This window comes from Pagrus pagrus (genome assembly GCF_965226575.1).
Source record: "Pagrus pagrus genome assembly, chromosome: 8".
Lineage (NCBI taxonomy): Eukaryota > Metazoa > Chordata > Actinopteri > Spariformes > Sparidae > Pagrus > Pagrus pagrus.
In genome coordinates, this window is record NC_140192.1 from 17808906 (window position 1) to 17824323 (window position 15418).

The window sequence follows — 15418 nt, forward strand, 5'->3', positions numbered from 1 at the left end:
AATTCATTTTTATGCTGATTATATAACTGATTAAATGACGGACTGTGTCCACACGAGAAGTTTTGATAAAGTAGAAGGGAAGAAATGTGTCTGTGTTATTTAAAACATCAGTTTTAACAGGCTCGTTTAGTCATGACAGCCAAATCTGGAGGAGAACAACGTCCATCTCAACATCATCTTACATCACAACTAATGTTAGCTGCACCGTCTACACCTATTGGCCAGTTTGCAGCCAGTGAGGTTAATGACTATTGTTCGTCTGTGCCATCACCACAGGGGAACCATGTTTCTTCCACAGAGCTCAGGGAATCTAGCTGCTTTCAGGCCGGTTTAGTAGATCTCATGAGAGCGTGGCACTTAAAAACAGTCCTGAGATTAAAACCACCGAAGGGAGCGCAGTCGCCCACAGGGTTACACAGACTCGTAGAGGAAGGTAAACAGGTAGCTCCTTTGTGTCATCACCTTGTGGGCTGCCCAACAAAAAGCCCATGAAGTAGCGCATAAAGCACGTCAAAACTTGTGCCTGTTGTTTTTCACAGTGTATAAGCCCAAATACTGCTTCAGTGCACAGTGCTGACCCATATCAAGGTATCTCCTGTCTGTTTTCCAATCGTTGGCAAGTGAAGACTCCAGAAAGCAGCATCATTAGCACAATCGCTCCCCAGACTGGCACACCTGGAGTATTGTACCTAGACTACTTCTTCCTCTGTCTGTATAGTGATCTGGTGTGTGCTATAGGCATTAAATGACTGACTCTTATCCCACACCATGGACACTTCATGTTAAAATCACATACTTTGTATTATATATTATACTGTTTCTGATTGTGATGCAATGACAGCCCAGCTGATATATCTGTACTAAAATCCCTAATGTATACTCCCTACAGCTGCGAGAGGCTGCATGACGTCATCATCTTCTCATATCCACGTGTCTTCAAGTGTGCCAACTGGACGTGTCGAACATGAGACGTGTGTGGAACATGTGCGCTGACACTCATTCTGGTATGTACAGAACGGCATGCATGTCTATAGTCCATCAGGGTCCCTGAACAGACTCAAACATGATGTAGGGGAAGCCATATAGCAGGAGTATTTCTGGTTGCTTGCTTCCTGTCATTCTCTGCTGTCATACTCAGGAAAAAAGGCAAACATCATCTTTTAAGATGTGAGAATGCCAGGAACAAATTTGGATAAACAACAAGCCATCATCTTCATCGTCTTTCACATTCATTTTTACTGTTGTTGAATATTTCATCAACGAGAACATGAAGCAGAATCACTTAAAACAACACTTCAACCAGTCAAGTGCTGGTGACGCCGGACAACAGACGGTCAGGAAGCTCTGCCAACTCCACCCAAAAGTTCTTGGTAGTTTTAAGGGTCCTAAGAAGAACTACATCCTGACTGTTCCTGCTGGGAAACACTGACACAACCTCTGGACACGGTCTGACAACACGGCACGATACAGGACAAGTACACTAGCAGATTTCAGTTACATACAATTAAGGAATTCAAGACCAAATTTCTCAAATAAAGACGCTCTCAAAGTAAAAGTATCCAAGTTATAATAAAGGTATCATTAAAAAGGGAAAATTGCAAAAGGAAATTGTTGTTTTACAACCTGGCATGTAAGATGTAAGAAGAAGCCATTGTTCATTTGTGATGTCATTGTGGACAAGAGATGGTGGCACCACGAGAAAAAGCTCCACAACAATGTCCATTAGATATAAGTAAGTATACCAGTTTGATTACGCCAGTTTATCACATTTATATAAACCACATACACAACAAATCCATTGACAGTGTGCCATTTGGATAAAATTCTAGCGCTCAGGAGAACTTCAACCATCATTACCAACAAAAGAAAACAATGGTTCACAAAACAATCTTACCACATCGTCCATTTAGTAGCTGTTCTGAAGACTGATCAAGTCACGTGATCTTCGTGAACAGAGGAAGCTCTCTCAGTAGATTAGGAACTGTAGATACTTTCTGAGCACTGGCTTAAAAGATGAGTTTATGAAGATCACGTTACTCATGATCTTCATAAACTCATCTCTTATGATACTTTGTGATTGATTGAAACTTCCAGAAGAGTTACTCAGTGGACACTGTGGTGGGGTTGTTTTGACGAGTGGTGTTTACCGAGACATTTTAAGTTTTCAGTGGAAGCACTTTTCCCAATCGAAAGCACTTACTGACATTTTTGCTGTTGCAAGAGTTTCATGTTTAAATACATCAAGAGCTAGTTTCTGTCAGTCAGTGTGGTCTCGATTAAGTAGAGTTTTAGTTGTGGAAAGAATTACTTCAGAAAAAACTGATTTTGGGAACAAACTCAAACTTTGTGAAGCTTTTTGGAAATGAACACCTCATTTGACCCTGTAATAACCATGACGATATGTTGTATATCTGTGAAAGACTGTGGTTAAAGTCTCTTACTGAGCAGTGTGTGTTCCTGCATCTGAACAGGAAATGAACACAATCCGTCCACGTTGCCACATCAGAAACACATGCTGCAGCCTCTCGAAGTTTGATGTTTCACCCGGACTATACTTCTTTTGCTTCTTCACCTGAACACTTAACATCAACATCTCTGTACTCCACCACACCTTTTTCTCAGGTGTCTTTAGCCTCTAACAGCTCCAATATGTCTCTTTTTTCCTGAGCTTCTAATACAATACCTTGCATCTTCTACCCTTAGCAGTTATTTCTACTTCTGGCACAGCTCTATTGGACAAAATTACTGTCAGGCTGTGTCAGGCTCTTTTGGTTGTTCAGGGACAGTGTGAATAAAAACATCAGCTCAATGTCAAGAACTGTAAACTAAACTCTAAACAAAAAATGAGACATAGCAGGTAAAGCCTGAACTGATGCACCACTGAGGTTTTTCTGCCAAATCAGGATGGAGACCATCTGGTTTGTAAAGCTGCACAGAGTGAAGAAACATCTGACTGGCTGGCTGGATGAACTGTAAAGCTGGCTGGATGCAGTGGCCAGCTCCTGGTACTGAAAATTCAACAGCAGTTTGCATATGATTCTTCTTTGATATCTTTACCAGAGTGAACTGAATTTCTGTAATTTGCACCTGTTTTCAGTTTTCTCTGTGCAAAGTGCCACAAACAAGAAAAGAAAAAACACACAAAAAAACTGATACGTTTGAGTGAGAGTGTTTTGAAGGGTGTGGAGATGATGAGGATTTTGGCAATTATGGGTTTCTGGAGACTGAGTGCACATAAATGATTGTGACTGTAACATGAAGGCAGGATGGGCGCACATTAAAGGATAACTACCGTTTTTTACAACCTGGACCTTATTTCTGGCAAAATATATGGTCATTTACTCACCCAGATAACTTTGGTGTCATTCGGCGTCGTTCGGACGAAATTAGATCCAGTGTAGCGGCGATATATCCATATAATGGGAGAGACGGGGCAGCGACACACAGCCTCTATATAACGCATTATCTGCCACGAAACTAGTTCATTTCATCAATATTTTGTTATGAAATGCTAGCGCTATTAGCCTCTGAGTCCGGGCTCGTCTGTTGTCAACATCCGGGGTCTGTAGGCTGATCTACTACCTCTGACCTGGAAGATGTCGTCTCTGAGCTGCGCGCGCACCCGCGACAGCGCGGCTTGTTTACCTGTAGCTGCTACTGCTAGTTTGACCCCGGATGTTGATAACGGACGAGCCCGGACTCAGAGGGGAATAGCGCTAGCATTTCATAACAAAATATTGATGAAATTAACTAGTTTCGTGGCAGATAATGCGTTATATAGAGGCTGTGTGTCGCTGCCCCGTCTCTCCCATTATATGGATATATTGCCGCTACACTGGATCTAATTTCGTCCGAACGACGCCGAATGACACCAAAGTTATCTGGGTGAGTAAATGATCATATATTTTGCCAGAAATAAGGTCCAGGTTGTAAAAAACGGTAGTTATCCTTTAAGGAGAGGTTTGTACTTATAATGCTTTAAACTTTACCTCTTCTAATTAAGTAGCAGGCAGAATATAGCAGAATACTATATTTGAGCATTTTTTTGTGTCTTTAGACAAAAAAGTGTTTTTCAATTTTAAAAATACCTTTTAAGAACAATAACCACAGGGTTGGTTTAAATTTTCTTCTACAAACAAACCTTTTTTTGGAACAACTCATTTTCCTTTTTCTTCTTTCATGTGTTAAACTTAACAAAGTTCTAAGAAAAAAACTGAACATGTACAAAGGGTTTTATGTAACACATGTTTTGCCCTTGGCTGCTCTTTGTGTTTACAATGTTTCCAAGTGTTATAAATGCACATCACTGTTTGATGTTATATCACCAAAACTGTAAAACTAAAAGTTGAATCAAGGCGACAAAACATAAAGTCCTCTGTCTGCCGGGACATTTGCCATTAAAAAGCTTACGTCATCAAAAACAAGTCAAGGGTGTATAACTCATGAGGGTCTCATGGTTTACTTTTTTTTTTTTGCATTTCACCAGGGTACAAGTAATTGTGCCAATTAATTTAAGGCTTATGTAATTTATCTAAAAATCTGCAGGTTCCTTTGGGGATTTGCTGATTTTCTTTGTATCTTTGGGGTTTGGACAAGCAGGTCGACCAAAACAAAAGACAATGCCAGAAAATCTTCCTTGAAAACTTCTGATTTTACAAACATAACTAAACATAGTGACACTTATAGTCCCACCAGGAAAAGCAGCCGCCACGACATTTGATATTTGTTTCACTGCAAAACTTTCCACCATTGCTGCCATCACTGCTCTGCTGCTGACCTTACTTCACTTCCTGATATATAATGCCGTTAACTCTTGAGGACACACACAATCATCGCTCTTAAGTAACACAGGACGGCTGGTATGCACAACAAATCATAGTTGAAATCAAGTGTATCAGCCACTAAAGCACTCTTGAATCTCAGCAGCTGTGAGTTCAGGAGCCACAATATCTATGAAATGACTGAAACACTGGCATGCAATACTGACGATGAGTAGCAAAGCTCATGAGAAAACAGATTAATGTTTTCCAGAGTGTTTTTGTGCAGCAGTAACATTGGTCATATCACAGGCGGATGACAGATATCAGACTGGCCAAACAGCATATCGGTCTGAGAGCCGGACACTCACACTCGCAGCATGTGATCTTCTGTGCTTCCAGCCAGACTTTGAGCCAACCAGGGACTCTGGGAGGGGTTTCGTGTGGTGCAGCGCGGTCCACTGGGTAAGCTCGCTGTTAATTCCTCCACTGTTCCCGGCCCACAACAAGGCCAGGCCCCGGCCAGGCCCCATACAAAGACCGGGTTTGTCAGATCTGTGACATAACGCTAATCTCTGTCCGCCGCGGAGGGAGCCTCCCTGCGCCGTCACCTGCTCCTCTGAGAGGGCCTTGTTTTCAGTCACAGAGATGATAACTGAGAGGGGAGGGAGGCAGTGAATCTGGGCTGTTATATAACCTCCAGAGAGGAGAATGACCTCTGAGGCCTCGAACAACGCAGTCCTCGCTGTTGAGGACAAGAGCTGAGGGACTGATGGAGGTTTCGAAAGAATTCAGTTTGTTATTTCTCAGCAAGTTTTAGTTTGACAAACAAACATTTTTATGAGGCAGAAAAAATGATCTCACTGGATCATGAGCCAAAGAAACACAATGTTTTCGTATCAGGACATAACACACTTAAATGTCAAAGGAGAAACTTTAAACTAACAAACCAAAGTCGTGTTTTTCAATACAAATACATCACAATGAAGTATGTAACATTAACAAAACCTTCCAGCAAATTATATTTTAAACTCAATCTGCATCATTGGATTAAAAAAGCCAACCAGACTTTTGTACAACGCAGTTCAGTGAGATGAACATCGATGTTTTCTTCTATAGTTACAAGCAGATATCCATAACAACATTTCCACTTCACAATATTCATTCACAACAACATTTCTTGGAACTACTGGTTGTGTGTGTGGTCGGTCGTCTTCCTGTTTTCCAGTTAAACATAAGGAGGGCTATTAAGAGTCAACAGCCATGCTAACTGTTCTGTCAGGCTGCATTTAGTCACAGTGGTGCTTTGAGCTAGAAGCTAACATCAGCATTGTCACGTGCTTCTGTGTTAACGTGCAATTTTAAAAACATTAAATCAAAAATATAGTATACTATATAGTGTAAAGTAGACTTTAAATAAAGTAAAATGGAAGATAAAGTAAGTGCAACAAGATGAATCAGTTAGTGGAATAAAAAGCCCAGTGCAGCTAAAGCAATAAGCTGATTAATAGATTAGTGCAGTGGTTAATGTTAACATGAAGCAATGTCTACTCACAACGTCTTGTTATGTACGTAAACTTCCTTCCTCACTCTCTGACCTTTCATCTGATGTCGAGCATTGGGAAAATGTAAGTACATAGCGGTCTAAGGGTGTAGTCATTTTTAGACATTTTAATGCGAAAAGTGGCAGGATGTGTATAATGTGTGTGCTGGAAAAGTGCTTCCACTGAAAAACTTAAAATTTCTTGGTGAACAGCACTCGTCAAAACAACCCCACCACATTGGCCGCTGAATAACTCCTCTGGAAGTTTCAATCAGTCACAAAGTCTTACTCATGATCTTCATAAACTCATCTTTTAGGCCAGTAGAGGCTGTTAACGGCCGCCGCTGATAACCACAGAACTGAAACAAGAGGCTAAATGAGGCTAAAAGGATGTTCTGTGGTCAACACCACAAGCAACAACCTTCATCTTATACATTTTCATTTGATTAATTGTTACTTTAAAAATGACTCATTACTACAACTTTCAAAAAAAGCCAGATAAATAAACAGACGTTGTGCAGCAGAAATATGTTACCCAGTAACTCCTGAACACTGTGTTTGCAACAACGGGATTAGAAAATAAAAAAAAAGATAAACTGTTGAACTGATCCATTTTATCAATTTGAGAAATGTATTGAAAAAATATCTGAAATATTTGTTGGATCCAGCTTCTTCAATGGTTTTTTTTTACTTTTGTCTGACAAAATAAAGACCAAGACATCATCTTGAGGGGCAACAGCAACTAAAGTTCTGCCTGTTGAGGTTTCACTCAACCAAAGAGACAATCTCCACCTCACAGAAGTGTTTACATGACCAAATCTCCCAATCTGCTCTTTCCTCACTGATGAAAGGTAACAAAAACGAAACATCCGCTGACAAGAAACCTGATCAAGATGGTTGAGATCTGTGAGTGTGTTTACTTTTTCCTCTCACTCAAACACACAAACTCACACGCACTCTGCACTGGGATGCTGCTACGTGACAACGGGGATGTCGAGCGTATACAAAGAGGACGCAGAGAAAATGTTCGCCCACATACGCCTCAGTCAACGCGGGGGTTTGATGTCTAACAGGCATGTTTGAACACAAGGTAACAAACAGGGAGACATCGACACCAACCACAGACTGCTTTACACCACACACACTGAGACAACTGAATGTGGGGCATCCTTTACTTAAGCCAGACCTGGGAAATCAGGGCCATCCTTTCATCTGAAAAATGGGTTAGCAGCAGTTCACAGAGTCTGCCAGTAAAACACTGCGCCGGCTATCAACATAACGCCTCATGTTGTTTTACAAGTCGAGCTTAGTTTAGTAGGTCAGAGAGGAACAGAAAGAGAGAGCTTCAAGGCAGTCTTTGTGCCTCAGGTGGGGTTTGAAACTAAATAAGATTTCTGTGACGTTTGTTCACTTATTTAACTCATCGGACACAGTGAGCACCCAGAGGCCCTTTTGACACGACTACACCTGTCATGGAAAGGATAAGGAGAGCAAAAATTGCAACTCACAGGAGCAACCGTTCATAACATTTGGAAAATTGTGTTGCAGGTTTACAAGTCATGCCTAAAACTGGCAACTCTTTTGGAAGATTGTTTCCTGGAATAATGAGGTAGTGACGGTCAAACAGAGTCCACACACAAGTGCAAAACACTGTAACAGACATCTGATGAGGCTTTCAAGGCCGTTTAATCTCATCTAGAGAATCAAAGACAAGGGAGGCAAAGGAGATGAAAGTGGTGGATGTTATTGAAGTTTAGGGAGGGAGTCTGGAGCTATGGGAGGTGACGGAGGAGATGAAAAGCCCAGAAAGCAAATGAAAGTCATCTTCAACTTTAGTTCACCGCATCCTATTGTCCCAGAGTCCACAGCAAGTCCAAAAGGCAGCTGGGTCTAAGAGTGGAGAGTTATTTTAGGAGGTTTGGAGTTAGTAGACGGGATAATTTGACCAGCGTGGACTGGTTTGGAGGCTTCTGTTTAGTCTGGTAGTCCAGTTGAGGTGCCAGTGCAGATACACAGAGACGGAGAGGCCACTTAACATGGCAACACCCTGCTTTTAAAATGTGACTCAGAGAAAACCAGTGTTTTATTAACCAGCCTGAGCCTAGATTCAAAGTGCATACACCGGAAATAGCAGCAACAGCTTATAGAAAGGTTTTACAAAAGATGCAACAGCAAAACACTAAATTTGTTTTTGAATCTTATGATACTAGAGGAGGGAAAAACAAACCCAAACCACTCACCTCAAGTAAAATGTAAGCAATCTAATATAGTCACTGCAAATTCACTTTATGAATACAACAAACACACCGCAAACAACTTTTTGGAGCCACATCGAATACTATAGCTGCATCATAAGAGCTGAAAAACTCAGTCAATACATTCACTATATAGCTTCATAAATGCACTATATACTCCTTTAATGTATTAAAGGGGCACTATGTAGTTTTGGAGAAGAAATTCAAACTTTGCAGTATCAATGAGGTAATAATACAAACTCAGAAATGTTTCCATAACTGCATAAACAAGCTGTTCACATTGGAAAATATGGTCCCCAGAACACTGTTTGAAGCTAGAAAGGTGGCAGGGTCCGCCACACATAAACAAAGTAACACAGTCCTTTAAAGACAACACAGTTTGTTTATTCAGTTTATTCAGTCATGAAAACAAAAGGAGTTTGTTTATGTAGTTTGTTTAGGCATTTAAAACAAATCAATCATCAAGATCTTTCTCTTGTGATTAAAATGTCTTCCCCTCCAAAACTACATAGTGCACCTTTAAATCCCCAACGACATGGCTATGATTTTATAGTAAATTTAGCAAAGATGCAACAGCAAAACGCTGTAATCTGTTTTTGAATGTTATTAAATTAGAAGAGGAAAAAACAAACCCAAACTAACCACTTAACACATAGTGAAAGACAATAAATCCCACACGTCCACTGCAAAATCCCACACACATAAACACACCACAAACAAGTTTAGGAGCCATAGAGAATTACAGCCACTGCACAGGAGTTTAAAAACCTCCATGAAGTGTCAAAAAAAGTAAATTTTTCATCATAAACGTGACTTTAATAAAAGACAAAAAGGGCAAAATACTTTTTGAAATGCCTTTTTAAAAAGTTCTGCACGCATGAAGTGAAGTTTACTGTTACTGCTCTTGTGCTTTGTGGTGTTTTTACCTGGTAGAAGTGGCCACGAAGTCTCCATCCAGCAGGCGCAGCTTGCAGAACAAAACTCCGTTGACAAAAGGCACAGCGCTCAGCTCCTCCAGGGTCAGATGGGTCTGAAACTTGAATTTCTTCTTTTTCACGAAGAAGGCCATTGTTTTACTGTCTTCACTCGCATAAAACACAGCCAAACCTGACGAAAGAACTAAAAGAAAGTACTACTTAAAAACTATCTGAGCGTAATGCAACGTCCCTGTTCAGTTGATGCTTCAGTCTGTGTTTTCATGCGAGCTCCGCTTCTTCAGAGATGATTCAGCACAGAAATCTGGAAACAAATCAAGTATTTCCGTTATAAATGTGTATAAATGAAGAGAAAATGTCGCGTTTGCGGTCTGAAAGTCACAGAGAACTTACCTGGAGACATTTCGGGTGCTGTGGGGTTCGTCCAGACGACATAAAATGACAGAAAAAGACGTTTGGGCTCTTGTTTCTTTCGGTACCGAGAGGAGGAACTTTACATTCGTACCGTCAAGCTAGTTGGGAATGCGTCATGTGACTTCCGGTTGGCACCTTTCGGAATAAAAGCTGAAATCTGAAGTCACAACTCTGCATTTGACAACATATCAAGTTACTCAAGTAGGCCACTGCACTGTTTCTGTAAGGCTGCCTTATATTTCTACTGCACTACATTTAACTGATAATTCAGCTGCCCAGTAGTATGTGAAGTATTTAAAACCAGCTCCATCTCTTCAACATGCAATATTAAAGTGATCATCTAAATACTTTTCACATCTAAAAGAAGGGGAAAAAAGCAGTTTGCATTTGATAAATGCTGTTTGTTTGCTTGGAATTCTGGCTGCTGATGCATAAGCGGCAAACGTTTATGTTAAACCTTGCAGGGTGACATTAAACATACAGCACAAGCATAGTGATCTGCTAATACTACAAACTCTCTGCAAATAATAAATAAAATTAATGCATTAAAGAGTCAGAATCAGTAAATTCCCTTTTTTTTTTTTTTGCACCGATGGTTATTTTCACTCTTGTGGAGTACACTGCCTAGCTCATATGACTTTGGATTTTACAACTAATCAAAAAAGATGAATTTAGAAATTTCTTTAGTAATAATTGTTCATCATTGGTATGGTTGCTTGCTTCAATTGTGGATTTTATTTTTAAACGTATCGAACATAACATCCGGTTGCTTACTACCTCACTCTTGTAAACTTGACGCAGCTCTTTGGACTCGCGCTTGCAGCACACACTGCAGCCTGAGTGGTGAAGCAGCGCCACCGTGTGGTGACAGTCTGCTGCTGGCAGTTCAGCGATGTTACATTCACGGACTTTTTTTTTTAAATTGATTTATTTGTTTCTTTTTTCACATGTGAAGATTAAAATAATTAAATAGTTTTATGAGGCACGTGGAAGCATAGCCGTCGACCAGAATGTTTGCCTGGTAAGTTAGTTATTAATTCATCTTTTAAGGCGGCACAATTGCAAACTTTATTCTGACAAAATTTCAATAAATTGGGCACCGTTATGTCAGCAGTCTTAAAATTTCATTTTTGTTGTTGAAGCTTTTAATTATAGATGGAGTTTATCAATTCTAATAATGTCACCACAGGTTCAGTTACTTATCAATTCATATTTTTGTGGTATTGTTTTATATTGTAGGTCTATATATATATTTAAAAAATAACTGATATGTCAGCATGAAGACATGTTACTTTCAACGAGGGGAAATTAATTTTTTAAGTGGTAGGTTGATCAGTTTTAAGTGAACGTCATTGTTAAGTTCAGCCAACAGAGAGCAGCAGAGCATCAAAGTCAGGGCAGAGAGGATCTGTGTCTAAAATCTCTATACTGACTCCTCAGCAGCACCTTTATGCACAAACGGTGATGTGATATGCTTTATTACAGGATTCAAATACTTTTTTTTGTCACAAACACATTTGTACACAGTGAAGTGTGAAGTAAAAGGCCAATTAATGCCTCAGTAGACTGTTTAAAGCTTAAACTACTATAATAATACAATATTGACGAGAAAAATAAAACGATATTTAATATAATATAGATAAATATAAGTACAAGGAAAGGTGATACATTCAACAGTAAGAGAATATTATTTCAGTTTCTGAATGTTTTTGTTTATTTACTGGTAGATTTCTGTTGTATTTTCATGTAACTCACAACACATGGCTGAATTCATAATTCAGAGTCCCTGTTTTGAACTTTGTGCTTTCACTCCTTGATTGGTTGAGGGGTTTCTGCATCATTTATAAAGGACAACATGCTTCCTCTTTCTCTGGAAGTCAGCTGAACTGATGTATAAGCAATTCAATGCCAAAGTGCACCTCTGGTTATCTGGAACATCCTGTCACTTGTCTGTCCCAACAATAACCCATTAACCCAGCCATAAAAACACCTCAATCCAACTGTAAAACTGTACCCTTTCCTCAGCAAGACAACAACAGTGTTACAGATGATTGTGTTGTGAGATTTCCTCTGTTACTGATGAGACTGAGCCCCCTCACCTCTCACCTGTACTTCTCCAATGTAGGTTAAAGTGTCACTGAGACCTCTTTGTGACAAACACACATGCCTCTGTCGTAAGCAAACAGTTATCATTTACCTTCAGCTGTGTGACGCAGAGGATTCAACAACAGGCACCAACAAGACCAACATGTTGTTATTCGCTCTGGACTTTATCTGGTCGGTTAATGGACAGCTGAGTTTGAACATTTTTGATATAAGCCAAAACAAACGTGAGCACTTGTAGACTGAAGTTACTAAAAACTGAGGACAAAACTGACTCACATGAGAGCAGTGGTGGAAAGTTACTGAATACTTAATACTTAACCAATCTCTTTTTCAGGTGGTTTATAATTCCACTTCATTATACTTTATAGGCAAATGTTCAGGAGTGGAAAAAAATCCTCTGTTTCTTTACGTACATAAAAGTAGAAATACTATCTAAAAATACTCTATTAAGACTAAAAGTCCTGAACTTATAATGTTACTCAAGTGAAAGTACAAGTATTAAAAAAAAGTATGAGAAGTGAAAGTACTTCCTCTGCAGAGTATCTCCTTTCAAAGGGTTATATTAGTGTAAAATATTGCATTATTCTGTTTTTATCACTAACCACTCCATAGAAGCAACTGAGTAAATGTTAGTTGCATGTTAGTCCACCGCTGCAAATATTGGACTTTCTACTCCACTAGATAATAGTTATTTTTCAGTTAAAAAAACAAAATTACATTTAAAAAAAAGTGTGGTTATAAATTAAACCAGTAGGTCAAAGTTTCATTTACTAGACATTTTACAGCACCAGGGTTGTAAAATGAAATGTAGGTTGCAGTCCCTTTATGTTACATAAAGAGGGGGGGGGGGGGATGTGGAGGATCATCTCAGAGCTTGCAGAAATAATGAAGCTGCTCTGTAGTCTGCTGGTACGGCAGAGGATACTTCTGTATCTTTTGGCAGACAGCAGCAGGGTGAACAGACTCTGGCTGGGTGGGTGTTGTCTTTAAGTATCCTTTGGGCTCTATGCAGACATCACTGATGCGCTGTAGATGGGTTGTGACGTTCTTGGTGGTTTCAATCACCCGCTGTTGAGATTTCCTGTCCTGGGCTGTGATGAACCATGCCTGTTTCTGATGTTTGAGTACTTTCTATTGCTCCCTTTACAAAACCCCGCACGTTTCTCCTCTAAATTTCTCACATGGTTGAATTTAAAGAACTGGTTGAAGCTGAAATAGGTCAAATTATTCATTTTTAAAAATATAACAGGATGTCCAAAAGATTCATACAGATTTGTGTAGCAGGACTTTTCTTCTTTCATCTACAGTAAACCATCTTAGATTTATATTGTGACCCCTGATGAAAGCCTGGACAACACCACTAAGCTGTATATATAAAGTACCAGCTACAGTTATATAATGCTCATAATGACCAGTGCCTTGGTAATCTGTGAATCTGGACTAACTGAGGGTCTGATCACAGCTGAAGAAAATAAAACCTGCAGAGAAATATGTCCTCATCAGCACATTTTATCCAACCTTCAAGTGCTCTTTATCTCGGGATAGGAGTGGAAAGTCTTTAAGTTGCCACACAATCAATACTTTTTGTAACAATCTAATGCTGAGACTGAATTCTGGCAAGAAAATGTTGAGAGACAGTATGTGGACACCTGCACAATGTTTGTGGATACCAAAACATTACAGAAGTACAGTATGTGATGACTGAGCATGTCGTCCCATCCTCCACTCTTCTGGTTTCAGGCTTCCCATCTGATTGTATATCCTGGCTGCAGATTTGCTCCCACTCAGACACAACAGCTGATGTCCAACACTGACGTTTGTTAATAAGGTCTGGCTCACAGTTGAGTCCAGGAGTTAGATAGAGCTGAGTGCAGGGCTCTGCACAACCAAGTTCTCCACAGCGAACTGTGAAAAACATTTTTATGTTTTCTGTTTTACAAATTAAGCAGATGCTCGTACAACTGACAAAGGGAACGAAGGAAAAAGAAACACTATTCTAATCATCACACGATTTAGTAAAATACAAAGAAAACAAGACAATCATATATAACATGACATGACGGTCAACATGTGTGTCTTATGAGAATGAATTCAATTTTGAGAAAATGCAAAAAAACAAACAAACAAACAAAAACACTCTGACAGAGAGAGAAGTGAAAACATATTTATATATAAACACACTGAGCTGATGAATATTCAGACCTTTGCTATGACTGATAGTTAAGCCTCATGCAGAGGTGTGTGTGTGTGTGTGTGTGTGTGTGTGTGTGTGTGTGTGTGTGTGTGTGTGTGTGTGTGTTGTATGTAAACCCAGACAGGATCAGCTGATAGTCTCGGGGCTTCATCTGGTAGATCTTGGCGTTCCTTCAGCGCCTTTTTTAGGCTTTTGGCGCTCCTCCGGTGCTCTTTGTTCCAGTTTATTTCTACAGCCTTCATCCCTCCAGCCTGTCCGCCTCAGGGTGGCTTTGACAGAGAGATCTAACCACTGCGGTCAGGGGCCAAAAAAAATTATGCAATACCGTCTGCAGCAGAGTAAATAACATACAGGGAAACAAAATAATCACTACATTACAAGACCGATGGAGTGTGTCGCAGAAACAGATGAGGACTGTTTTTAGCCTCTCAAGAGCGCATAGAAAAAGACCTGTATAGTCAGACATGACATGCAGAAGGTGTTGAGCATACAGGGCCTGAAAAAATCATGAAGTGGGGGAACAAATGCAGAGTTTTCTAAAACTCACTTTTGCTCATAATCCAAACTTGATTATTGATTTTGCATGGATTTTTTTTCTTTCACTTGCTGATACACCTGTTTTGCTGCTGGATGAGTCTGTTTCCATGCGTCTGTTTTTGCCTTGCAGCAAAACCAAATTTGCCATGAAGAACAGTTAAGACTTAACTGAAAATAACCGATTCACGATTAAAGTTGGTTGTCATTCGTTTAATACCTGCTGCAAACCATATAAACTTTAGGAAAATAATAAAGTTTGTTGAACTATTTAAGGTTAAAAACTTCTAATAAATGTTGATTTGTAATTTCAAGATTGCATTCAAGCAAAGCAGGCAACCATTGATTGTTGGATGGTAATGTCATTAATTCAAAGCTTTATTTTTAGGGAACTTGCACTACTCAAGTAGAAAAATAAACAAATGCATGCAATGACCCTTCATTGTGAGCTAATGTTGTGGTCCTTTCAATAGTTGACAACGCATTTTTTTGCACCACAGGCTCTTTATAGCTCTGCTTCATGAGACATAAAGAGACCCCTTAAAACAGCCTAATTTGGAAACGTAGATATGCAGATACATTTTAATCTCATTCATTTAGCCTTGTCCTGCTTTAAAATCTGTTGTTGCATGCATGCTGGGCTGGCTGTTTGTATACCTTTGACATTTACCTTGATGTTT

At 39.6% G+C, this 15418-nt stretch overlaps 1 protein-coding gene across 1 annotated transcript in view; it reads right to left on the reverse strand.

Annotated features, from left to right (window-relative positions):
* The window catches only part of eeig1a (estrogen-induced osteoclastogenesis regulator 1a), a 32105-nt gene extending 22096 nt beyond the window's left edge, over window positions 1-10009 (reverse strand). The window contains exons 1-2 of the mRNA XM_084359815.1: window positions 9884-10009; window positions 9482-9794 (exon numbers count right to left, since the gene is read on the reverse strand). Coding sequence (XP_084215941.1) covers window positions 9482-9624 — 143 coding nt within the window. The 5' untranslated portion in view covers window positions 9625-9794; window positions 9884-10009. The remainder of the gene's footprint in view (window positions 1-9481; window positions 9795-9883) is intronic.
* Between the last annotated feature and the right edge of the window lie 5409 nt (window positions 10010-15418).